Source organism: Ambystoma mexicanum, chromosome 9 (genome assembly GCF_040938575.1).
Source record: "Ambystoma mexicanum isolate Mex_15411 chromosome 9, UKY_AmexF1_1, whole genome shotgun sequence".
NCBI classification, from domain to species: domain Eukaryota; kingdom Metazoa; phylum Chordata; class Amphibia; order Caudata; family Ambystomatidae; genus Ambystoma; species Ambystoma mexicanum.
The window spans coordinates 588,544,319-588,572,110 of NC_090931.1; the positions used below are offsets into that span (position 1 = coordinate 588,544,319).

A 27,792-nucleotide genomic window follows, 5' to 3' on the forward strand; every position below is an offset into this window, starting at 1 on the left:
AGAAGGCGCTAATAACGGTACCGCAAATTGCGGTACCGTTATTAGCTCTGAAGTCCCTTAACGGGTCCCGTCCATAACGCCTGGTCAGACCAAGCGTTAAAGGAGGGACCCGCTAAGGGACCTCGTAGTAGGGCGGTAAGGGATTACCGGCACCGGTCTCCCTTACTGCCCTACTCGGAATGAGGGTCATTATGTATGGGGACATTATTACCTGATAACTGTGGGGGTCTGTTTGCAGTGCTTGCAAAAGGTCCCCTCTATGCAATATACCATTTTCCCACCATATTCAGGAAAAGGAAAATGTAAAACACAGGTGAGATCGCACTTACACCTTACTTTTGCACTAGGCGTGTGGAAGTGTACACGGCTCCCGCAGTGAATGGCTTGAGGAGGCATTTACGAAGGATTTTGATGGAATCCGCCTGCTTTTTACCAGGCATTAAAAGGCGGATTCCAAAGGCCTCCATTGGTTGAACATCGGCATGAAAATGCGCGGCTGGTGTTAAGCCTGTTGTTTTGAGGTGGAGCAGGGAAGCATGCTGGGAACAGTCTTTCTGTTCAGTACCTCCGCTTTTCCTCAAAACAAAACAAAACAAAAACGAAAACCGCAGGGATGGTTCAAGAAGGTGTTTAGACAGGCGTAATATGCTTAAAGGACATTCATGTTTTTAAAAAAGAGGGATCAGTAGAAACGAAATCCAAAAATGCTTTCCACTTCAATTCATGTTTACGCAGCAGGCATGGGGACGAGGCAATGCATCTTTCGAATGTACGAACATATAGAGTTCCATGAAATGTAATGGTTAATATGGTCAAGACTTCTCCAATTGACAGTAATAGTTTGCAGAGACACCAAGATAAAAAGGTCAAACAAACGACAAGTATTATTCTCTAATACGTGTTGCAAAAGAACATTGCCAAATAGAGGATAGAACAGGGGCAAATTGCTGGTCTTGGATGCAAGCCCACGCAGAGCAGTAGAGGTTCAAATCCTGGAAACGCGCTTAGAAACCTAACTTGGGTTTTAAGCGCGTTATAAAAAAAACAATTAAAATAAATAAAAACTTCGAAATTAAAATCATCTTGAATTTTGAAAATGAGTTTCAGCGTGTTCCAAACATTTTCCCAAACCTTTTTAACAGACTTGCACACCAAGAACATGTGCTTGAATGAACCTTCAGCGACAGTACAACTGCAGCATTTGTCATTTTGAGCGATCTTACATTTAAAGAGTGGAACACCTTCTGTAACGATCCATGGGCCTCATTACAAGTAGGGCGCAAAGGGATACCGGGCACCGTTAATGACACCGGTGCCGGTAATCCCTTTGCGCCCTACCACAAATTCCTTTTGCGGGTCCTTCCTTAACACCTGCTTTTAGCAGGTGTTAAGGACGGGACCCGCAAAGGGACACCGGGGTCAATAACGGTACCATAATTTACGGTACCGTTATTGCTGCCTTCCCATTGAGCCCTATGGGGGCTCAAATTGGAATGGGGAATAGCCCTGGTGAATGGGGAATTACTGGTCCCTCCGACCTCGGAATGGACTGGTAATTACTCCATTCACCAGGCCGGAGTCGGAACGATTTTGGAGGCAGCCATTCCGCAAATAGCGGTGTGGTTACCTCCAAAGTCGGAATGAGGCCCCATGAGTCTTGCACAATGATGGAGAAATGGATACATTGGGCCTCATTACAAGCATGGCGGTCCGGGAACTACGGTACCAGTAAGCATGCCAGTACCGTAGTTCCCAGACCGCCATACTATGTGCTCTGCTCGCGGGTGCCGTTTCACCCGACAGGTTTTTCGAGCACGTCAGATGCACCGGCACAACTCTGTATGTGCCGGTGCATCCAACGTCCCCATCCCCATTCAGCCCTATGGGGCAGAATGGGGATGGGGAAGCCCTTGATTCCGGCACCCGCAAATGGGCAATTACCAGGTCCGCCAAGCTCGGCATGACCCGGTTCTTGCCCATTCGCGCGTGCCGGAATAAATGCAACTCTGGCGGCAGCCGTGCCCTAAATAAGGGCACGGCTACCGCCAGAGTTGTAATGAGGCCCATTGTTTGCTTAGTGACCATAATAGTGAATTCAGGTTATGGGCAGTAGTCACATACAGACCTGCTCATGGCTTACGAATGGCGACCTAACAGGCTGGTGTGGCAAACATGGGACCGTGTAATGTGTTATTGCAATGTGCACCTGGCAGTTTTGACAAATAGTTCTGGCCAATGTGCTTTAAAAGCAGAAACTCTTAAAAGAAATATTCCTCCCGTATACTAATAAAAAGGTTTGTAGTGAAAGATAATATATTGCGATTTGCGCTTGCTAGCTAATTTCTATTGGTGCTGAGTACTCGTTTTCATCCCAGTCCGACAATGTCAGTGGGTGATTATGGATGTTGGTGTTTTTCCTTTGCAAGTTTCAGCAAAAGTTTATTTTTAGTTATCAGGTGGCACTAAAGAAACACCTATAATCCAAAACTAGCAGATTGGAGTACAGCCTGGCGGGATATGGCATTTGAGGCGCGACACAGCATGTTGTTTGGTTATTTACCCATGCATTGACTGCCCATGGCCATGCCAATCCCTTGGGCTATTCCCAGCCGCTTCCTGGCCCTGCCCTCCCAAAGCACATCATCCTGGGATCTCTTTGCTCTACCTTTATCAAGCAGTAACACCAAACTTTATGCTGCAAATGCCTGCCAGTGTTATTTCAAAGCATTTTCTTTTTAGACTTAATGGCTTAACTGGAGCTGTAAATGAGCTACTGGTGTAACTAAAATGTCTTAAAATGTGTCTTCAGTCGCTTGATTTATAAGTAGTTTTGGTGCCCTTCACTGAAGTCCTTTTAAAACAAGCAATGGCAAAGCCAAACGTTTTGGCTTAGATATAGTTATTATATAGGCAGTTGCTTGCGACTGCTGTTATATGCTTGAGTACTCACAACATTTTGCTGCTGCTAGCATTAATGGCCAGTTAGTACCATTAGGGCAGTGCCTGGCAAATGCCTATGCCATGCCTACACAAAAGCCCAAACTGTTGGCATTTCCAGTGCTTGTTTCAGCATGTTTTCAGGCAGTGGTGGCAACTACGCCGACTTGGCGTGCGCTTTGTCCTTCACCACATGGTTCACATGCTTCAGACAGTCAGGAAATGCTGTCTAAACCACTGGAAATTTCGCAACTTCAAAGAGGCCGCCTGGTGATGCGGGTAGGGCAGGACGCAGCCGGTGAACAAACCACCGAATCTCATTGCGGCCCATGGCAAAAGGTCTTTGCTTGTGCTGTCAGCACTGCAGACCTTAAATCAGCATCACAGCCCGAAATCAGCAGAATGTCAGCAAGCATACAATCTTGTTCCTCCCCCAAATGTGCATACCCTTCCCCCATTAGATTGTTGCGCAGATCCTGTTTTGTTCTCGTCATCTATGTAGGCGTAGGAGTGCCACCTTTTTTTCTTTCGCCATCTTTTACCTAAGTCTCGAAGTCAGGGCCTCATGACTCATGAGCCAAATCCAGTACTTATTTTCGTGATCATTGTGTGTTCAAGTTTTCAATGAGCTCACCACCTAAATTGATTGTAGTGTTGATATAAATGTCAATTTCACCTAATTAAATGTCAGGTCAGATCGATACAGTATCAATATTTAATGTTGAAAGGATATAACTTATAAGCCTGAAATATAGAAATTGTACAAGCAATGAGCCGAGCGGAAACGTGTTTCGAGAAAAGCTTTCTCTTCATCAGGGCTCTCAATATACATGAATCTGCTGCATATAAACAGTGATAACAATAGTTGCTCTGAGTGATGTTAGTGCTGGGTGCAGAAGGTACATAATGTTAATAACGCTCTTATCAAATGACATGCCGTCATCTACTGCCGGGCACTTAATCACACCCCTAAATTATTATGGTAGAACCTAATTATAAATTCAAAATTATACAAAATGACATCAAAAGCATGTGTAATAATGTGATAATGAGAGAAGGACAAACAAACAAAGAACAAGAAAAAACAATGATTACAATGTGTTGACATGTTCAGTGAGCAATCTCTGTTTGGTGGGCTTTTGCCCTTGAGTATCTAAATCACCTCAGTGGTAGTTTCCGTGGCTCTCCCTGTGAGTCCCCACAGCCGCGCGGTGCCAGAGTGCCCGTGGAAAGTGTCAAATTAAATAGACATCTCAAACGTGAGTGACACCAGTTCGTGAGTGATGGTGATATGGTTATCACCACTGAAATGAGGAAACAATTCTGGTGTTTGTAATGCCTCCTGCTGTATGCAAAAGTGCCCGGCCATTGGATATCTCTGATTAGGACTCTACTAACCATTAGTATGATAGGCCTGAGTTCGGGCATCAAATTAAAAGGCTGGCATCAAATATGAGGGTAGCTCCTAAGAATGAAAGAGCTAAAAATAACATAAAGTGTTATGGATTTACCACGGGAGGATAGCTCAGGGGCAACGTGCTCGCCTTGGAAGCAAAGCGACACTGAGCAACACAGGTTCGATCCCCCGGTCCGCGCTTAGAAACCTCTGGGTATTAAGCACGTTATAAATAACACAGCATATCATTGGCACTGTACTGCATCTCATGTGTTGCTGAATGAATGGGAAACTGACGTCACATGTCCTGTTGCTTACGTCCTGTGCGGATGGTCATTTTTCCAAAGCAAGAGGTTTTCGTCATTCTGTGCAGGATGGCATCTTAACAATGTTCAAAGAATGTGACCTATGTTGTCGGAGACAGTCCATTTGAATAACAGTAACCTAAATAGGTTTTATGTACATAGTCATTGGTTATATGGAAAATCTGGTGAGGTACCGGCTCCTGAGGATTGGACTTGGTGGACCCAAACCTAAGGAATAACAGATTCTCGGTCGTGTGTATAGTCCATTACGTGTAATCGCTTTTGTACTGTATGTGCTTGTTTATATGTCTATGTATACGGTATGCACTCTATCAGCTGTTTAACAAGATCTGGTTCAAACACTTGCACTTCATGCTGACAAAACTTAACGATCAAACTAATAGCAAGTGTAGAAAGACTCCTTTTAAAAATAATGTAAAGATGCGCTAATACTGTTTGATTCACTACCAATTGGGGGCCGGATTAGAGAAACTTTGCATCGCAGCAAGTGCAATGTTGCAAGGTATTAGCACTAGGGCAAAGATTGCTTGCTCATTGTTAAAAAAACGGCCCTTCGGCGATCCAATCAGCGGGTGTGGATTTTGCCTGCAGGGCTGGGAAGAGTGCTCGCGGACGATCACGTCAGATCATTCTGGTCCTCTCCAAGGCCAGTGTAAAGGAGCAGATTTTCAAGGCAGCAAGAGAGAAGGGTGCTGCATTCATCAGGAACAGGCCAATCACAACATGTCCGGAATTTTACCATGGAGGTGGTTGACAAAAGGACGGCTTTACGTGAAGCGGTGATTCTAGCTAAGGACGGGAATGTGAAAGTGATTTTGGCGTAAACCTGCAGTTTTTAAAATGTTTTTATGTGAAGGAATACAGATCAGGCAGGATCCTAAAGAGGCTGTACAGTGGCTGAATTACTTGTCTCCAGCAAGAGACTTTTGATTTCGCTGCCGGTTACGTATGTTCGTTTGGTTCAATATATGTTCCTTTCTAACCCACAGTCTACTTCTCTTCCTTATAACCATGTTCAGATTTTGCACTACTAATATTGCTCTGCTACTGCATGGTAGTTGAATGTTTTTTTGGGGCTGAACCTACTGTTTAGGGCTTCTGATGCTTGTGAGGAAGCTACTTCGGAAGATGCAAGGTTGGTTCGGGGAAGAAGTTGTCTGTGTCATGAGAGGACAAAGACAGTGAATATGGCAAGGGAAATGTGCACAAGATCACACAGTGAATAGCTTTGAGTCAGACAACATGCGCACAGGAACCAAGACACATGTATACTAAAGCCCAGGATGTGCAAGTAGAGCCTGACAACAATACTAATATATGAAAAGGGATGTGGGGTAAGCACTTAGAAGCTCCTTATGATTACAAAGAAAGTCGGCAAGCTCCTTACCCACCATTGCTGTTACAGGTACTGACAGCGCTAAGCCCACATACAGGGCAAGCAACGACAGGCTCTGTGAGCTAACACACTTTATGGTATTGTATAAGGGAACTTAAAAACAGTACTCACGAGGACGAGAAATACCACCAGAAATGTCAACAAAGTCCACAAACCCTGTTGATCAAACAGGGACCCAGAAAGGCTAAGATAGCAAAGGGGGGGTAACTTAATGCATCATACTTCTGACAAGGGACAAGTAGGAATAGTGGTTACAGAATAGTGAGGAAAACCTAGACATTCACACAGAAGCTGGCTACAACAGCACAACACACCTAACAATCAATAGGAAACAAATGAAGAAGCGCAAGGGAAAACCTGGAATAGATTCCAAGCAAAAGTAAACTAACAGGAGCAGGGAAAATAAAATTACAAAGGCAAAACCTCCCCCTACCCATCCAGGGGAAAAAAGGCAAAATGCTAAATCTATAAACGGGGAGAGACTAAAGGATCAGGGTTTCACAGCAGAATAGGGCAAAGTCAAAGAAATATAGAACACAGGCAAACTGGGCTGCACAGAAAAAAGGAAAGCACCGGGAAGTGCTGCCGGCAAAACAGAGGAAGACAGAAAGGGAATACAGGAAGCAGAAATCACTAATAAACACATTCAATTCGAAATCCAGGGAAAAGGAACAAGAAAATAGAAACTATGAACTAGTCACCAAGCTAAGAACCAGGAACAAGGGACCAGTCACAAACGGGAACACTGCATCAATGACTAGTGCCGGACAGAAGCAAACCTAGGCTTTTAAAGCTACTTAACGAGCACACCCCTACGGCGTGCTGCTTGCTGTACCTGCCAGCCACTGGTGTTGCTTATCCTCCACCCAACCCTGTCCTGCCAGGGTGGGCCAAGCATAGTCTTCTGATTAAAGCTGCCAAAAACCTGGAATGTATCCGAAAGGGAAGTAATATGGAAAATAAGGATTTAACGCTCCCAATTCACCACAGAACTGTAGCATAAGGTTCGGAAGGAAAGTCCAGTAGGGAATAAACCCCAAATCATGCCCCCAAGTGGTGGGAACAGGAGCAAAGTGAGCGAATCATGACAGTCTTCCACGAGGTGGAAACTCTCCAGCGTATCATGTCATGACATGATACGTATGGTGGTTCATTCCTCAAGTGTTTGGATGAGCCCCGCCTCTCCATGTCCAGAATGTATGAAATGACAGACTCAGGTTCAGCAGGAGCATCTAATGAAGTAATGTGTTTTCCTTTCATCATTTAAACGGCTACTGACATGTAATGAAAAGAACTGTGCAGGTAACACTCCAACAAATGATTTGTTGCTAGGATATTGGTACATCTCGTAACTTTACCAGCAGCTGTTGGTTTCAGGTCCTTGGGCGATTTCACATGGAATATTTCCTTAGTTAGATTTGATGGCTCTGTTTGGTAACGTTACCCTGTTTGTTTGTTTCAGGCTGCTGCCCTGAACCGTATTGCTGGTTCCCTATGGTGGTAGCGAGTGCCAAACCCCTTAACCCTTTGATTGGTGGATGGATGATCTTAACTAGTGAGCATTTTTCTTTGTATATAGTCATGCAACTTTCCTGCAGAGATTCACTGTTTACTGTTTACATAAGTATATTCGAAGTGTGGATTTCAACTGCTCTTTGATACATGCTCCAGGGGGAGCATGGGTAATTTGCATAGGTAGTGTGATGTGTTAGGATGAAGACACCTTGCCACAGATAAAGTCACAGCACCATTTACCTAACCGACACCTTTTGAATATGGCATATCCGTTAGATGTGCAGTATTTGAGTTCTAGTGCAATGGCTGGACTATGATAGGTTTGGGGAGGTGCAACTGTGATGAAATGATGTGATATGATAGGATATTTATAAAGCGCTTAATAGCCAGAGGTTTCTAAGCGCGGACCCGGGGATCGAACCTGTGTTGTTGGCAAACCTTATGGGGGTGGATCAGCATGTTAGGTTTGCCTGCTATTTCTTTCTTGGCATTCACATGCGCATACACAATGACTGATGATAATACAGGTCACTGGGCCGCCATTTCAGTAGAGACTTCCTAAGATATGTCTCTTGGAATGTCAATGGACAGAATTGCTTCATCAAACAAAAGAAAGTACTTTCATCCCTGAAACAGATGGATGCGGATGTGGCATTCACACAGGAGAGTCATCTCAGCCTAGAAGATGCACAGAAGCTGGTCAGGGGTCGGGTCGGACGGGTAGACGCATCGGCTTATAGCGCAAAATCACAAGGGGCTGGTCATGCCCGTTAGGGGAAACCTGCCTTTCAAGGTGTCCAATATTCATAGTGATACGAAGGGGAAGATTGTGTCAATCAATATTAGGATTCAGAACACTGAAGTGACACGTTGTACCCTATATGGCCCGACATTGGGGGATGGCTCATTTTCTCGTGGACCGGCCCAACATTTACAGGATCATTCTGCGGGAGATATTCTGCTAGCGAGTGATTTTAATGAGGTAATAGACCCACTGTTGGATAGGACCAATGGTTTTCAAAAGCTGGCAAGAAGTAAGAATAGGCGTGCTCTTATCAATTTGCTTTTGGAACTTAGCTTGGTGGATATGTGGAGACGGGAGCACCCAACAGATTGGGACTACAGCATCAGGTCTGGTGCCCATGATGTATATTCTCGCATTGATTTTATCCTGACCTCTGGCAGCATGACATATAATTTCATGAAACGTGAGAAAGGTATGCAACATATATCGGATCATGCGCCAGGTGCAGTGGAACTCTCCTTACACTCCTCTTTGAAGAAATTGAGCAACTGGAAACTGAATACGTGGTTTCTGCAGAAAAAAAGAGGTTGTGGAATACCCAAGAAGGCTGAAATATTTAGAGACATTAACCGGAAAGGTGAGGTCAATGACCTTGTGATTTGGAAATCCTTTAAATGCTTTATGAGGGGCCTGCCGATTGGGTTTACAAGCAAAAAGAGGAGAGAAAAGGAATATGAGATGAAGTCTTTGGAAAAAACAGTAAAATAACTAGAAAGAAGCTACTGGACAAATGCTGGAGAAGAAGGGAAGTGTTAATACTAGTCCGAATCTTTGCCTTGGGTTAACAAAAGCAATTTAGAAATGAGGTAAATTCTCACCTTGGAAGACTGGTGTATCCAATGGGAAGCAAATGCTGAAAGCAAAGATTGCCTCGACCGCCGCGTAACTCTCTACCCGGTAAGAAAACCTCGAGAGAAAGTACGTGACAGTCAGGGAAACCCTGGTAGGAAGCATGATGCAGTGACTAGAGCGAAAAGGTGCCTTCAGTGCCACCGATGGAACTGGAAGTACGATGCTGGGCGGTTTCTTCTGGAGGTAAGAAAACAACAGGATGAGATGAAAGGAGAACAAGTAAGCTTAGATACAAGAAGTAGGTAAGATTATGAACTCCCTCTAACCTCTTGATCAGCAACTTCATGAATACCTAAACAATAGGATACGATAGAAGGAGTTGGACGGGAAGTCTATGGAATAAAAGAGGGGTAAGATCTGGCGATTATAATCGGGTAAGAGTCAACCTCAAAGGGAGAATGGGATATAGTTCTGGATGTTAAGAATATTTACCCGTAGGAATAATGAGAACTGAAATAATAATCTTGTGTTCCGACGAGGAGCGAGCAACAACTCCGAGAATCGGGTGCACGGGACAGGCGGAGGGAAAGTCTGAAAAGTAGAGGGAAGACAAGGTCAGTAAGCTAAGTAGTAGAAATGGTTGCAACAAGAGTAGAGTGAGATAACAACACTTAGATGTGAACTCACGGAGCATCAGCCACAACAATAGCGACGCGAAGAGCGTTCAATCTTCGTGCCGTATAAGGGATCACGTGAGCTGTTTGCCGCGTTCCTGGCAAACGTGGAAAGACTGCAACGTTGCTCTCTGAACGGCCCACACAGTGGTCCACCTTCTTGGAATTCCTGACTCGAAGTGAGCCGCATAATCAGTTTTGAGACCAGAGGGACCAATGTCTGGTATGTGTAACTGTATGCCCCCTTCTCCTGGGTGGCGACCCCGGCTTCCCCGGGTGTAATCTAAAAAAATGCTGAACCAATCGGGGAGCATGAACCCCTGATGCTGGTTCCCACGTCCTTTCTGCGGGAGAGTACCCCTTCCAGTCCACCAGGAATTGTAGTTTCCCCCTGCGATAACGGGAGTCACAGATGTTGGCGACTTCAAATTCTGGACCGGTGTCTGTAGATACCAGAGGTGGAGGGGTTCGGTCCACTCGATGAAAATGGTCTTGAACTGCTAGTCTGATCTGGGAAAGATGAAAGACAGGGTGTATTCGAGACCAGGACAGAGGTAGAGCTAGTTTTACAGCAGCCGGCCCCACCAAAGAGACAATCTTGAAAGGTCCAAAGAATCGCGGGGAAAGTTTAGACGGGGCCAAATGACGAGGGAAAAATCTAGACGCCAGCCAAACAGAATCTCCCGGGGTCAAAGGTGGAGAGTCTCGACAATGTTGATCTGCAATACTCTTGGCTCGGTCTTGAGCAGCCAGTAATGAGATCTTGGCTAGTCTATGTCCTTCTTGAATGTCAGATATCAAACTATCCACTCCTGGGCTGCATGGAGTAGAGTGGGTAACTGTAGGAACAAAGGAAGGATGAAACCCATAGGAACAGTGGAAAGAGCTAGTGCGAAGAGCAGAATGTCGAGCGTTGTTGTAGGCAAATTCTGCAAACGGTAATAAATCCAACCAATTATCCTGAGCGGCGGAAACAAAGGATCGCAAATATCCCTCAAGGGTCTGATTAAGGTGCTCGGCCTGTCCGTTGGTCTGTGGATGATATCCAGAACTAAGAGCCCGTTTAATTCCTAATGTATTTCAGACCTTCTCCCAGAACACTGAAGTGTACTGAGGACCCTGATCTGATACTACAGTATCCGGTAGGCCATGTCGGGCAAAGATTTCTGAAATAAAAACCTTTGCCATACCTTCGGTTCCTGGTAATTTGTCCAGTGGTGTAAAATGAGCGAGCTTGGTTAAGTAATCTATAGTAACCATTATAATGGTCTTGTTATGCGAAGGAGGAAGGTCCACAATAACGTCTGTAGATATTACCTGCCAAGGCTTATTTGGGATTGGCATTCGAGTCAGTAATCCCATCGGCGGTGTTCGTGGAGTCTTAGCTTGAGAGCACACAGGACATGCAGTTACGTAGTACTGAACATCAGCACGGACTTCGGGCCACCAAAAGTGACGTTGAATTAAGTCTAAAGTGCCTTGAATTCCTCGATGACCTGCTGCTCGGGAGCCATGGCACATCTGCAACACTTCTTTTTGAAGTGCCAAAGTAGGAACCAAAACCTGAGAATTGTGAAAATAGTAGGATTTGTCCCGGTTTAGGTGATGATTGGATGCTATCTTTTCACAGATCGATTGGTTAGTTGTGGAAGCGTATTTAAGTTCTTGTAGAAAGTCTGTGAGGACAGCGATGAATTTTTCTTTGGGAAATAGTGGTTCTGGACTAAATTGGGAGGTAGGCGAATCTTTTCGAGAAAGGGCATCAGCTTTCAAATTTTGTTTTCCAGGGAGAAAAGTGAATTCAATCCGAAACGGGAGAAAGAAATACGCCCAGCGTGCTTGTCGACTATTAGTCGTGTGTTCATTTTGTAAAACCTTGAGGTTCTGATGATCATGCGAACTACCACAGGAAATGATGATCCTAATAGTAAGTGTCTCCATTCCTCAAAGGCCCTTTTTATCGCCAGTAATTCTTTCTCGAGCACCGAATCGTTCTGTTCAGAAGCCTTGAAAGTTTTGGAAAGGTATGCTACTGGTCTTTCTTCTCCATCTTCCGTGCATTGTAGTAAAACTGTGCCTAAAGCATGATGGGAAGCATCTGTCTCTACAAAGAATTGCTTAGTCTGGTCTGGAGTTACCAAAATGGCTGCAGATGTGAACATAGTTTTTAGTTTTTTGAATGCTAGATCGGTTGAGTCGTCCCAGCAATATGGAATTCCTTTCTTCAGCAGATGAGTAAGTGGTAAGATGATTTCAGAAAAACAAGGGGTGAACTTTCTATAAAAATTAGCAAACCCTAAGAAACTTTGGATCTCTTTAACATTGACTGGAATAGGCCATTCGACTACAGCGGACACCTTCTTTGGATCCATGGAGATGCCTTGTGGTGACATGACAAACCCTAAATAGGTTACTTGATTTTGATGAAATTCACATTTGGAGGCTTTGCAGTAGAGCTGATTAGACTGCAGGCGTTCAAGTACCATATTGACATGTTTGATATATTCTTCTCGGGGTCGATGAGTACGCAAGAATATCATCTAGGTATATAATCACAAAGTGAAACAGAATATCTGCAAAGAGATGATCCATAAAACGTTGGAACACAGCTGGTGCGTTCACCAACCCAAAAGGCATCACATGATATTCGAAATGGCCAAAAGGTGTTCGGAAAGCTGTTTTCCATTCATCTCCAAGAGCAATGCGAATGAGGTGATGTACCCCACGGAGTTCTAATTTTGTATAGAAGGAGACTCCCCTGACGGCTTCAAGGATGTCCGGAATAAGTGGCATAGGGTACTTGTCTGCCACAGTGATTTTATTGATTCCTCTAAAGTCGATACATGGTCTGAGTTCATCAGTATCTTTTTTTGGAATAAAGAAGAGTGATGCTCCTGCAGGGGATACTGATTCTGTGATTGATAAGTCAATTTCGTAATTTCGCCTGAAGGTAGTCTTTAAGGACTTCCTTTTCTCGTTGTGACAGAAAATACATTCGTCCAAAGGGAATAGGTTGGTCAGGCAGTAATTCTATGTGACAGTCGTCTCTTCGGTGAGGCGGTAGAGTTGGGAATTCAGGAGTAGAAAACACAGACTGGTACTTCCGATGACAGTCTGGGATGGTCTCTAAATGATTTATGGTGGAAACCGAAGGAGACTCTGAGCTGTCTGTAGGGATGTGTATGCCTACTGACTCATTGGATAAACAATGGCGAACACAATATTCAGAGCCGAGAAAAAGGGTTCCAGCTGTCCAATTTATAAAAGGGTTATGAAGCCGTAGCCAAGGAAGACCTAATATGATAGGAAAATGAGCCGCTTTGATTAGGTCAAAAACTAGGGATTCTTGGTGCGCGGCAATCTGACAAGTAACAGGATCAGTTTGTTCTCGGATAGGCCCTGAGCTTAATGGGTTACCATCGACCCCTTGGATAGGAGTGATTATGGCTTTGGATCTATGAGTGATTCCGTGATCAGTGGCCCATTGCTCGTCCACAAAGTTTCCTGCGGCTCCACAGTCTATTAAGGCAGGTATTCCTCGTAGCGTTTGATTAGGCAAAGTAAGGGTTAAAGATACAATGACCATATTTTGAGTGGACGCTGCAGTGTCAATGTTTAAGTTCACTCTTTTGGGGAATCTGGTTTGTAAACCCCTACCGTTGTTCCCCTTGCGGTAGGGTTTTGGAGTTTCCTGACCCCATACCTTGGGTACGATGTGGAGGAACCAGAAGACAATCACATAAGATGTGCGATGAGGCTCCGCAGTACATACACAATCCCAGAGTCTTTCTTCGCTCTTTTTCAGTAGCAGATAGAGGACCTCCAACTGCTCCGATTTGCATAGGTTCATCATTTGTTACTGTTTTACTGGCTACAGAAGAGAATTCGACATGAGATCGTGGCCCCTTAGTCTTCTTCTTTTCATGCGAACGTTCCTGTAGGCGATAATCAATCTGCATGGTAAGTGTGATCATATCTGCAAGATTGGCAGGGCGGGGAACCTTAGCTACCTCATCCTTAAGGTCATCAGATAAACCCTGTCTAAACAGTGTGAGGAGACTGTCATCAGGCCATCCAGTTTCAGAGGATAACTGTTTGAAAAGGGTGATATATGTCAACAGATCCTTATTGCCTTGCTTAAGGTCTAACAGGTTTTCTTGAGTGGATACTGACATCTCTTGTCTGCTAAACATGGACTTTAGGCTGTTAGTGAAGGCTGAGTAAGAGTCTAAGATCGCGTTGTTTGAGGTAACCAAGGGCGTGGCCCAGGCTAAAGCGGGTCCCGCAAGATGAGAAATCACAAACCCGACCTTATCCTTGTCTGTAGGAAAGAAACAGGATTTAAAGGTAAACTGTACCGTGCAACTGTCAAGAAACTCCTTCAGTTTATGTGGGTCTCCATCAAACTTGCCTGTACTCAATATTGATGGAGGTGAATAAGAAAATGCTCGGGCGACCTGTTGTCGTAGTTGGACATTATCTTGTTTGAGTGATTGCACTTCTAGTGACATGGCTTGCATGGCAGCCATAAGCTGTTGCATTTGCTGATCCATTGGATATTAGTCTACCAATGCGACTTCAGTCTAAATTGTTAATGGCGTCGCTATCTGTTAATACTAGTCCGAATCTTTGCCTTGGGTTAACAAAAGCAATTTAGAAATGAGGTAAATTCTCACCTTGGCAGACTGGCGTATCCAATGGGAAGCAAATGCTGAAAGCAAAGATTGCCTCAACCGCCGTCTAACTCTCTACCCGGTAAGAAAACCTCGAGAGAAAGTACGCGACCGTCAGGGAAACCCTCTGGGGTAGAAAACCCTGGTAGGAAGCAGGATCCAGTGACTCAAGCGAAAAGGTGCCTTCAGCACCATCGATGGAAGTGGAAGTACGATGCTGGGCGGTTTCTTCTGGAGGTAGGAAAACAACAGGATGAGATGAAAGGAGAACAAGTAAGCTTAGATACAAGAAGTAGGTAAGATTATGAACTCCCTCTAACCTCTTGATCAGCAACTTCGTGAATACCTAAACAACAGGATACGATAGAAGGAGTTGGACGGGAAGTCTGTGGAATAAAAGAGGGGTAAGATCTGGCGATTATAATCGGGTAAGAGTCAAGCTCAAAGGGAGAATAGGATATAGTTCTGGATGTTAAGAATATTTACCCGTAGGAATAATGAGAACTGAAATAATTATCTTGTGTTCCGACGAGGAGCAATCAACAACTCCGAGAATCGGGCGCACGGGACAGGCGTAGGGAAAGCCTGAAAAGTAGAGGGAAGACAAGGTTAGTAAGGTAAGGAGTAGAAATGGTTCCAACAAGAGTAGAGTGAGATAACAACACCTAGATGCAAACTCACGGAGCATCAGCCACAACAGTAGTGACACGAAGAGCGTTCAATCTTCGTGCCGTATAAGGGATCACGTGAGCTGTTCGCTGCGTTCCTTGTGAACGTGGAAAGACTGCAACGTTGCTCTCTGAACTGCCCATACAGTGGTCCACCATCTTGGAATTCCTGACTCAAAGTGATCCGCATAATCGGTTTTGAGACCAGAGGGACCAATGTCTGGTATGTGTAACAGGAAGAAGGTTATTATGAAGAGGAGATTTGAGTTGAATAAACTCCTGACTGAAAAAGCAGAATAAGCATTATTTAGGTTGAGATGCGCATACTATGGGGGGGGTGAAGTGTAGTCGCCTTCTGGCACATCATTTGAGGAAGATGGAGACTGCAGGGAATGAGGTCATCCATGCCTTAAAGTATCAATAAGGGCTTCAGGGAACTTCATGAGACTCTCTACTCTGCTGACATACTGGAGGACGCTGCTACGTGGTTGGGTACTTTGAATTCGGCTAACATTCCAAAGATGATAGTGGAAGAGGCAGACTTGCTAGGGAGGGATTTCTCGACCGAAGAATTGAGGAAGGGGGTTTACAGCCTTTGGACTGGGAAAACCCCAGGCCCTGATAGACTTCTGGTGGAGTTCTATAGGTTGATGCTAGAGAATGTTTACCTACTGATGTTGGCTATATTCAAAGCATCCTTTGAGGCAGGTCTCCTCACAGCAACTGTCTGGCATGCACACATTTTCGTTTTGACCAAAAAGATAAATGCCCCTACTTACCGGTTAGCTATAGACCAATCAGTTTAATTAACACCGATCATTTGGAACAGGCTCTGCCCAGGTTGATCAATCACAACCAAACAGGATTTGTGAAAGGTAGACATGCAACATCTAATATGTGACGTCTTTTGTTGACCCTACATGAAGGAAGCAAATTGAAGAATGATGTGGTGGCCTTCTCTCTGGATGCAAAAAAGGCATTTGACTGGATGGATTGGAAATACCACTTTCAAATTCTGGATAGTTTTGGATTGGGGAAGAAGTTAATTGGATGGGTACAATTGTTGTATACCAAGCCGACAGCTGCACTCATCACTAATGGGTAAACTTCAGAAACATTTCATCTGTATAGAGACACCAGGGAGGGACGTCCTCTTTCATTGCTGTTGTTTGTTCTTGCAATGGAACCACTGGCATCGATCGATCCTGAGAGATGATGGGAGGATAACAGGTGTGAATTGCAGTGGAGTAGAACAAAATGTTTGATTTATGCAGATGATCTGATGTTGGTGGAGCAAGATCTTGCGAGCTCGCTTCCAGCAGTGATGGGGAGATGGGAAGAATTTAGAAGAGTTTCGGGATACAAAATTAATTGGAGAAAGTCAGAGGCAATGCCGATTAAGTCATTCTGTATCAAAGAGAGTCTTGACGAGGAAGGTTTCCAATGGTGTTCATCAAAAATGAAATATCTCGGAATATGGCTCACGTGAGAAGTGAGCTAATTGATGGAAGTGAAGATATCATTGGCATTGGAGAAATTTGAGCAGGACATTGAGACATGGTCGGAACTTAAACTGACACTGAGTGGTAAAGTGAACACGATCAAAATGGTGGCTGCTCCAAGAATTTACTACATTTTGAAAATGCTTCCACTGCCAGGAAGAAAGGGATCTGGAGTAGTCTGGATATTTTGTTGCAGAATTATATTTGGGATAATAAACCAAGGATGACCAATAAATAAGGGAGGCATGAATGTACCCAATTGCTCAGCATTGTACCATTCTTGGAGGCTTGGCCAGATGACTGGACTAGGGCCGAAACTAATATGGTCTGCCAATGGAGCTCAGGACTACTCTGACTACCAAAACGAATCCCAAGAGGGATGCGTCTCCATTAATAGACTTTCTAAGGACCTGTGGATTGACTTGTGTAAGATAATGGGCACAGATGTGCTTTACTCCAAGAAAGCTTCTATCTGGATGAATCGGAACGTGAAACTTAATAGGCGAACACTTCTCTGGAGTGAAATGGATCGAAGACTTGGTGGAATTGGGTGCTTGGATCCCTTTGACAAAGCTGAAGGCGAAATAGAATCTGGAAGGGCATCTGAATAGAGACTTCTGCATGTTAAAGAAGGTCTCGGGTGGAGTTCACTCTATTGGGGAGGATGACCTGGGTGATACCATTATACAGTTTGCGAGAGAGGAATACTTGGCCTCTACGGAATACAACCTCTTGCTGGGGGCTAGGAAAGGAAATTCTACGTTAATAGAGAAATGATCACAAAACCTTTCATCAGGTATGGATCAGGTATGGATGAGGCGAAGTTGGAGAGGATATGCAGAAACATACCTCCTGTTTCCCTTAATGGTGGTGAGCATGCGAGACAGATTCAACTTTTATATCAAAAATTCTGGACACCTGTGAGAATGTTTGAATTGAATAAGTGTGCCGAGTTTGTGGTGGGCGTGTAGGCATACTGAATGGACAGTAGAACACATCATTGGGGATTGTGCCAGGGTGAGAACATTCTGGAGTGAGGAATGTTCGTTGATCAATCGAGCAAAGAGACTGGACATAGCTTTTAACTTTGAAACCCTGATAATAGGAGATAATTCTTCCATAGATGAGATATCCAGACGAAGACAAGAAATTACAGCTTAGAGCCGCTATAACGGCAAAAAAAGTGATTCTTGGAAGATAAGGCACCCTTTGATAAAATAATTTTGTCAGTTTCTCAATTTGTCTCTGATTGAAAAGGTATTGTTTTCCCAACAGAATAAAATTCGCCTTTCTGAAAAGATTTGGGCTAGGTTCAATATATTGGACCTGAAATCTGTGTGTTTTTCATCTGCTGTGTATGCTGAGAAATATACTTATGCACAATGTGGTTACTATTTGCTGTTCTTTTATGTCACGACTTATGTAAATTCAAGTAAATATAAAAAATGCATTGAAAGTGTATGTTTTTTGCACTAAGGCAATTTGTGCCCTGGACTGTACACGTGTTATGGTGCAAAGGCTTCTTAATACGGCCCCAATCTTTTAAACACTAGGGCAAACTTTGCCCCCATGCTAATACTGTGCAACATTGCACTTGCACCATTGCAGAGTTTTTCTATAATCTGGCCTCAGGTTTCTGACCAGGATGCAGGCCATAGACCACCACTATCAAAGTCATCCATGATGCTCTACACATCCCGGACAAAGGAAAGCCTGCTTACTCATCCTTCTTGACCTCTCTGCTGCCTATGAGACTATTGACCAGATCATGAAGCCCTCTTTAACTCCTCACCACGCACATGCACTTCAGGCCCTCTGTTTCCCCACCTATGCCAGCTCATCTGCTACCCGTGCTTGCCCGGCCTTCTCGACCTCGCTGCTGCCTGCGATACCATTGGCCATGAAGCTCTCCTCAACATCCTCCCACCCGCATGCGCTTCGGCTCCCCGGCTCGCCTTACCTATCCCAGCTTCTCTGCTACCCTTGCTTGCTCATCCTTCTCGACCTCTCTGCTGCCTATGATACTATTGACCTTGAAGCACTCCTTAACTCCTCACCATGCACATACAGTTCGGGCCTCCTATTTCCCCCACCTATGCCATCTACTCTGCTACCCCTGCTTGCTCATCCTTCTCAACCTCTCTACTGCCTGCGATACCATTGGCCATGAAGCTCTCCTCAACATCCACACCACGCACATGCTCTTCGGCTCCCCGGCTCTCCTTACCTATCCCTTCTTCTCTGCTACCTCTGCTTGCTCATGCTTCTCGACCTTGCTGCTGCCTGCGCTACCATTGACCATGAAGCTCTCCTCAGCATCCTCCCACGCACATGCACTTCGGCTGCCCGGCTCGCCTTACCTATCCCAGCTTCTCTGCTACCCCTGCGTGCTCATGCTTCTCGACCTCGCTGCTGCCTGTGATACCATTGGCCATGAATCTCTCCTGAACATCCTCCCACCCACATGCGCTTCAGCTCCCCGGCTCGCCTTACCTATCCCAGCTTCTCTGCTACCCCTGCTTGCTCATCCTTCTCGACCTCTCTGGTGACTGCGATACCATTGGCCATGAAGATCTCCTCAACATCCTCCCACGCACATGCACTTCGGCTCCCCTGCTCTCCTTACCTATCCCAGCTTCTCTGCTACCCCTGCTTGCTCATGCTTCTCGACCTCGCTGCTGCCTGAGATACCATTGGCCATGAGGCTCTCCTCAACATCCTCCCACCCACATGCGCTTCGGCTCCCCGGCTCGCCTTACCTATCCCAGTTTCTCTGCTTCCCCTACTTGCTCATCCTTCTCGACCTCTCTGCTGCCTGCGATACCGTTGGCCATGAAGCTCTCCTCAACATCCACACCACGCACATGCGCTTCGGGCCTCCTGTTTTCCCCACCTATGCCAGCTCCTCTGCTACCCCTGCTTGCTCGGCCTTCTCGACCTCTCTGCTGCCTGCGATACCGTTGGCCATGAAGCTCTCCTCAACATCCACACCACGCACATGCGCTTCGGGCCTCCTGTTTCCCCCACCTATGCCAGCTCCTCTGCTACCCCTGCTTGCTCGGCCTTCTCGACCTCTCTGCTGCCTGCGATACCGTTGGCCATGAAGCTCTCCTCAACATCCACACCACGCACATGCGCTTCGGGCCTCCTGTTTCCCCCACCTATGCCAGCTCCTCTGCTACCCCTGCTTGCTCGGCCTTCTCGACCTCTCTGCTGCCTGCGATACCGTTGGCCATGAAGCTCTCCTCAACATCCACCCCGGGCACATGCGCTTTAACCACCCCCTGCTCCCATTAACTATCCCAGCTCCTCTGCTCTGTGTCCAGTTTCCTTTAATAACATCTGCTGGATTTTGCCAAACCAGTGAAAGGGTCTAGATAGATTTATCAGAGCGCCTCGTCACAATAGCAGGACTTTTCTGGGCACATGGCTTCACTAAAAAGAACATATAAAAATATGCATATATGTGCTTATGCACTTAGTTTGCCTTCTTGGTACAACTGCGACCAAGTGCAAGGATTTTATCCCGAATCTCACAGGAACAAATTGATATTAGATTTAAAAAATAGCCCTCGGTCTGGCATTTCTTTATAATAACTTCTCTGCGCAAGGGCTGAGGTAGAACAGGTGAAATGGAAACTATCCCTCTATATATATTCCATGCCCACCCTGGGAGGCATTTCCTGCCCTCACTTTGCATAATCATGCGCCCTTCGCTGCATCGCAAACTCTGCGAAAGAATGATTTGGTATTATTTTTATTATTACTGGGGTATTATTGAGTGTGGAGCTAGATTCGGGGTGCAACGGCGCACTTTACAATCATAGGGGGGAAAGCACGGTGAGGGAGCAGAGGAAACAGGAGCAGGGAGTGAACAGGGGAGGGTGGGCAATTGGCAGCAAGGGATCTACAAGCAACCGGGGAGAGGGGACAGTGGGGAGCGGATCACCGAGACTCAGGCTGTGTGGGGAGTTCAGGGTGTCGGTACCTAAGTGCTAGGGAAGAGCCATTCTTTGAAGAGGAAGGTCTTGGGCTCCTTCCTGAACCGTGGAAGCGATGGGGGGGGGAGTCTGATGTTGACAGGGAGGAGGTTCCAGAGTCCAAGGTCGTTGCCACGCTCTAAGTGATGCAGTGTGCTAACATCAACTATATCAGGGGTCTTTAAGCTTCGCCCCGAGGAGCTAAATCCACTCCTTGTTTTCCGGTTATCCACACAAAAGTAAATTCAACACCATGAATCTAATCAGGAGTCATTTACATAGTTAGAATAATATTGAAACCCTGGTGTGATTTGGACACTTGAAGACCAGGCCTGCAGACCACCGAGTTATACATTTAAAAAACAAAACAAGCACATAACAAATGAAACATGTCCCCTAGTGCATTTTACCTCCACTACCCTAGATATATATATATATATATATAATTCTCTAAGGATGTGTGTTCTTCGGGCCTGGCCTCCTTTTCAAAACGTATGTACGGAAATGGCTCTCAAAGCCCAATGGAATAACATATTGCAGCGCCATATTATCCTCACACCCAAACTCTAAGCTGTGCCAATGAGTATATGTGGTTAAAAACATGTGAATGTTAGGGTGAGTGTTGTGAAAAATAAAATCAGTGTCAAGCACGTTTGCATGATGTACTTGGAGATTAAAACATGCAACCATTTTTTATCACAAGCATATTTGCTGAATATTAAGATCTGGTAACTCTCTTGTTGCCAAAATACTCTGGTTTTGTGTGAAACAGGACATTCATTGGTGCTGTTTGTCCCCTTTTCTCATACGAGTATGTCAAAAGAGTACAATGCGAAATCATTTCTATGGTTATTCTAGGTTTTGATCAGTAAGACATAGTATTCATATTATGACATCACCATATACTGGAATTCATCTTTAGAAATGAACATTGTAAAATTATAAAAAGAGCCAATTTACAAATTTAGTCCAATAAAATAATAGTCTTTTTATTAGATTATTTTGCCAAAAAATGAGACCATTTTATGATCCTCAGATTAAAGCCAATGAACTGTCTTGGTTGCCAGACATTTGGTCGAAAAAAATTGGTCGACCAGACAAATGGTCGAACCAATTTGGTCGAAAACCAAATGGTCGAATTTTTTATTTTTTTTATTTTAACCCTTTTTTTTAATTTTTTTGGGGGGTCCCCCCCCAACCCCCTTTTTTTCTCTAAAAACCCCTTTTTTTACTAAACGAAAACCCGAAAAATAAATATATAAATAAAAAAAAAATTCGACCATTTGGTTTTCGACCAAATTGCGTCGATCAAATTGCAGTCGACCAGTTTTTTTTCGACGAATTGACTGGACACCAACTTTCTTCTGTGAACATCAAGCCAATGTTTAATTTTGTGTGCTGGCCACTGATTGGTGGGCAGTACTTATCTGCCTGTGCATTTGCTACAGCATACACAAGCACAAGTAATTAACAAGCTCTGTCAGAATCCCAGCAACCACCTGCGAGCCCGCTCACGTGCTCCTCCCCTCCCATTGTATAGATAATACCCCTGAGTGCGATGGTGACATTCCTACAGGACACAGGCAGTGACAATGTATTGCTCCAAATTCCAGACTTGCCCCCAGCTCCGGGGGCTAGGGAGGAGGTGCCTCTATCACTGTTATTTTCATTCTGCTTCTAACCATAAAAAGTAAGGCACCCTACCCTCACCATTCATGATATCTGTGTTTTTCTCTGCTGCTGTCAGCAACGGCTGGGATGGCTCTAGCAAACAGGAGCAAGCTGTGTGCTAGGGCATGCGGGGAGACAGGGCATGATGCAGGGGATCTGCAGAATCCACCCCTCCACCACAGTAGTTCTCTGCCCGCACATCTGCCCGAATAGAAGAGTGTACGAATCGTGGACTGGCACATGTTAAATGCGATTCAATGGAATAGCAATTTCAATGATATAACTTGCCTTTGGGCAAATTGATTTCTGAGTTTAAATGACTTTGATTAGCAACTATGCGCTCATTGACAAACTAAGGACACTATAAACCAAAGAATATCCTATGTCTGACGTTGCACTACAGCAGTATAATGCTGTAAAATAGTTTGGGCTATTAGGTAGCACGTGTGCCAGCTACATGCTGAAACAATTGCATGAGAATACAGATGGGGAGAAATGGCATGAGGAGGGTCAGGCGGCTTGCAGGCGCCCACCCATTGACTGCAAATGGCCATGTGGATCCCTATGGCCATTCCCACCCAGTTTGTGCCCCTCCCCGCACAAAACACCTCCTCATGGAAACTCTTTAAGCTCACTTTACTCAAGCCTTACCATCAAACTTTGCACTTGATGTGCCTGCCAGTGTTTTGTCAAAGCAGTCTTCTGAGAGTTAATGACTTGACTGCAGCTCTACATGTGCTACTGGTGTTATAAAACGTCTTAACCAGGTCTGCCTTCAGCCACTTGATTTTTAAGCGCTCTACGTGTCCTTCACTGAATTCCTGTTAAAAACAAGCATTGGTAAAGCCAATAATGTTGGCTTCTGTATAAGTATTGGGCATGTGCCAGGCACTGCTGCTAGATGCCCCGGCACTTGCACCATTTCACACCTGTTACCATAAATGGGCAGTTAATACCACTGCGGCAGTGCCTAGCAAGTGCCTTTCCCATGCCTACATAAAAGACCAAACTATTGGCATTGCCAACGCTTGCTTTGTGTTGGTAGCTGCAATCACATTGTAGTCCTACTTTTAAGGTGGCGGCCTGCCACTGTTTTCGATTTTGAAAACCTGGTCACCCTACATATAGAACGCCCACTCCTGCTCTCAACCCCCCAGCAATGATCCTAAATTCATATCCCACACTGCAAACAATTAACGGAATAAAGCGGGGATCTTCGGACAGCTGTAGCGATGCCCCTGCTTCCCTCGCCTCCAAGGGCGCCGATACCTCCCTATGCATTTTGGCGCCACCAGAGCAAACAAACACAGAACTGCAATGTAATACTGCAGTTTTGATTTGCACCTCCCAGGGCTGTTGGGTGCGGGGTAAATGTTGATAGCTTCTTGTTGATAAAATCCCACACGATTCCCCTTGAAGGCAGATTTCTAAACCGTTGGTCTGCGTGAACAATTGCGAGGTTTCCTCTCCACAGAAATGCATACATCTCAAAGCTAAGACAGGCCTTCAAAAACGTTTTTGAATTAGAGCGGTTCACATTCTTAAAAAACAAGTTAATTGGCATGCCATTTTTAAGTCTGCCTATAAAGAGAATTGGCGTTGTTGCAGAGCCATTATATCATGATAACTTGTGTTTTGCCTCCTGAACAGCCGGGGTATTTAAAAAAAAACAGTTGGATACAAAATTTGTTTTTGGAGTGGAAGATTTCGAAAGCCTTCATTCAAGTAAAAGAAATGACTCACTTGTGAGGAGCAGGAGGGCGCGAAGGACGTGGTCCATCCTCATCATCCGTGTCACTCTTCACCTGTGTGACGGCTGAGGAGGGTGAGGAGCCCACACGGAAGTCCAAGATATACGGTTAATGCTGAGGAGGTCTCGCGTGGACTGTGAGCTGTAAGCCACTGCGTGCGTCTCGGTGACTTCTTCTTTCCACCAGAAAGGAGGGCTGTGTCCCAGTCTACGACGTCAGCGGCCTGTGGGTTTCACCAGAGCATTACACGCCGACGAGGGGGCTCTCAGGGGCATGCGAAAGTCGCTTCTTTCACCTCAAGAAGAAACGCCGTCGTGCTGTATTGCGTGTTGTTTACAATGCGAACGTTGTGATAACTGTACAGACAGGGAAGCAACCGAAGGAGTAAGTTCAGAGATCAGGGACCACTCAGAGGGAGATGGGAATCTTCTAAGTGGGCGTACTAAATATGCTTTAAAGGGGTGTCCTTAGAATAATGTCCCTGCATCTGTTCCTTACACTGAATTTGTGTTGATAAAAAGCATTGGAGAAACCAACATTTTTTTACTCTTGCATAGGCATTAGATAGGAATTTGCCAGGCACTGTCCTAATTTACCAGCTCTTGGCATCTAATTGTTAGATAGTAGCATTATGGCAGTGCCTGGAAAATGTTTTTTCCAATCCCTACACATAAAAGCCCAAACTATTGGCTCTGCCAATGCTTGTTGCATTGTACTGTGACTTGAATGGCACTGGTTGAAAGTAGCACTGGGGCCCAAAGCAGACAACAGTGCCTCCGCACAAGGCTAGTGGGAAGCCATTGCACCCAGATTGGAGGGTATTTTAAACTAGGACCACAGATGTTAGGTAGTAAGCTCTCTGTGTATTTGCAGCCTTAATGCCAGCTCTGTTGTCAAGCAAAGGTTAACAATGGGTCCTTTCAGGCGGTATGAGGCACGTTGAAACCGGGTGCAGCTGGTAGTGGGGAGGTTGCATGCAAGGAATATGTTCAGGGTATCTGCACGTGAGCTCTGCCAGGCTAACACTGCAGTCAGTGTCACACTGCTGCTCCCTCCCAGCTCTCTGTTTACTGCAGGCTGTAAAATGAAGTTTCTTCTGAGAGTCTTTTCTGTTGTTGTGTACAGATGCAACTCTCGAAAACGCTTGCTGCCTAAAATGTAAGGTTCACTGCATGTTTTTAAAAGTTCAAATCTGCACACTCATGTTTCTTTGCATTGTAGGTGTGGCATAGCCTGCAGGGTGTTGTGGTGTTGGGTCTGTTTGCAATAAATGAGTACTGCAAAGCAATGGAAGCCCATTAATACTAGCAGGACAATGGGCAGATGCATGCCTGCCTGCTTTCTGATACATTAAGGTATGCCTGGGAACAATTAAGAACAGCAACGATGATTTCATAACTATGGGCATTAGGTTTGTATATTTTTAAAAACAAGCTCCCAGCTACTTACGATCTCGCTCACTCCATGTCAAATGCAAACCGAAGTCTTGTTACAAGTGGACGCGCGTTGTGAGCCCTGGCAAAAATGATAATATGTTTGTGTCTGGCTCCATGGTTACTAGGCAACGGCTTGTGGACACTTTCGCAAGCAGCTCAGCCGTGAATACAAGAGCTCAGGGCAGCCTTGGCAGAATCTCTGTTATGTTCAAAACACAATGACATCTTCGGTACTTCCCTAACCTCTTCTGACACAGAGATTTCCCGGTGGGCCTCTGCAGCCTGGGCCTCTTTTGTGCGTTTTGTGGTGATGGTCATAGGGACTAGCATGGCCACTGGTGGTCAACTGGTGCATACAAATCAAAACAATAGCCACATCATGCGGGGCCCCACTCAGATACCATCTCTCTCCTGGATTCACTTTCCTCTTTCCTAGATTCACTTTCCATGCTAATAACTCTGTTTATAGACAACACTGAATGTGCCAATTGCCAACACTTACAATGTTTGGAGACTAAGTGCTTTGTTTCAAGTCCCTACTACTTTTTAACCATGCCATTCCAGTGCTCTCAAGTTTTAAATGGACATCCGTGAGAAGACCAGCTAGTCTTGTTTTTTTCCCCTTTGGATCCTGGGATTTGTAGTTTTTTCTTTCATATTTGAAATTTAGGAAAACTAAAAGTTCCAGAATTCCAAGCAAAAACTGAACCTGATGGCTTTCACATACATGGCCATGGAAATCCTGAGAGCTCTGTGATTCCTGCTCCCTGACACTTCAGGATAGTTACACATTTGAGCTCTGACTGCAATGTTATTGGTGGGCTCAAACATATTTTAAGACTGCAATGGTTAGGCTGGTATATTGCGATAACCCCTTATCCAAACTTCCCCTCCAAGCTCTAAAACAAGGCAAACTGAAATGAAAGGGGTCGCAGTAAATATTTCAGGAAATGTTATGGCAAATGCAAGGATATGTCATGTGCCTACTCAAAAGGCAGTCACAGAGAAAGAAAGGTCTTAGACCAACTAGCAATGGAGCGCACAACACACAGCAAACACATTTGCATAAGACTATGAAATCATTAGGAAGGTGGAAGTATTTACCGTTTGAAAGCTGCCACTATGCATATGTCCTAGCTTGCACATTAACAAGTCTTGGTTACAAATGAGTAATTCTCTTTCAAAAAATCCATATCCTAGCTTTTTTTAGCCATTGTCCACAAACGATTTGGACCAATAATGACCAAATTATGTATGCGTGAATAAGACATTTTGATATTTTATTAGATACAGCATATTCATTGAGAAACAGTGATGGCCACTTAATAAATGTTTAGATGTTGAGACCACACCTTTCATCCCCACCACCGCCCTGTGTCTTAAGTGTGATGCATGCATGTGTGTGTTTCGCGTGGGATGGGAGCTTCATCATGATGAACGTTTGTTACAGTGGCAAAAGGCTGGTAATCATCCTATACGCAACATTATCAGTAATATACAATACGAATTCTGGCATGTATTGTGGGCACAGGTTCAAGAAAGTGATTTACACGGGCAATGCAGGCATATATTATAGACATGGGGCATCATGAAAATGTAAAAGAATGCTTCTGGTACTGTGGGTGACCTGGCATCTGATACTTTGGGTGGCCTGCCATCTGATACTGTGGGTGGCCTGGCACCTGATACTGTGGCTGACCTGGCATCTCATACTGTGGGTGGCCTGCCATCTGATACTGTGTCTGACCTGGCATCTGATACTGTGGGTGGCCTGCCATCTGATACTGTGGGTGGCCTGGCATCTGATACTGTGGCTGACCTGGCATCTCATACTGTGGGTGGCCTGCCATCTGATACTGTGTCTGACCTGGCATCTGATACTGTGGGTGGCCTGCCATCTGATACTGTGGGTGGCCTGGCATCTGATACTGTATCTGACATGGCATCTGATATTGTGGTTGGCCTGGCATCTGATACTGTGGCTGACCTGGCATCTGATACTGTGGGTGGCCTGGCATCTGATACTGTGGCTGACCTGGCATCTAATCGATTTTGTCATGTGATGCTCAGGAAAACTAATTGTAAGAATGATGTCTTTTGCCCCATTTTCTTTCAAACATTGTGCACTCAGATGTGCCTTTTCAACCTAATGCTACGCTTGGTTGGTATTTCTAATTTGGGGAGATGATATTTCCACTCGAGTGAAATTATTCACCAGCCGCCACTAAGATTAATTCAGAATGTTACTGCCTCTCCAGGAACCACCTGCT

At 45.0% G+C, this 27,792-nt stretch overlaps 1 protein-coding gene across 1 annotated transcript in view; it reads right to left on the reverse strand.

Moving 5' to 3' along the window:
- ITGAE (integrin subunit alpha E) overlaps positions 1-25,605 on the reverse strand; it is a 439,817-nt gene extending 414,212 nt beyond the window's left edge. Inside the window, exons 1-2 of the mRNA XM_069615209.1 lie at positions 25,536-25,605; positions 24,079-24,442 (exon numbers count right to left, since the gene is read on the reverse strand). Coding sequence (XP_069471310.1) covers positions 24,079-24,124 — 46 coding nt within the window. The 5' untranslated portion in view covers positions 24,125-24,442; positions 25,536-25,605. The remainder of the gene's footprint in view (positions 1-24,078; positions 24,443-25,535) is intronic.
- Positions 25,606-27,792: the final 2,187 nt, after the last annotated feature.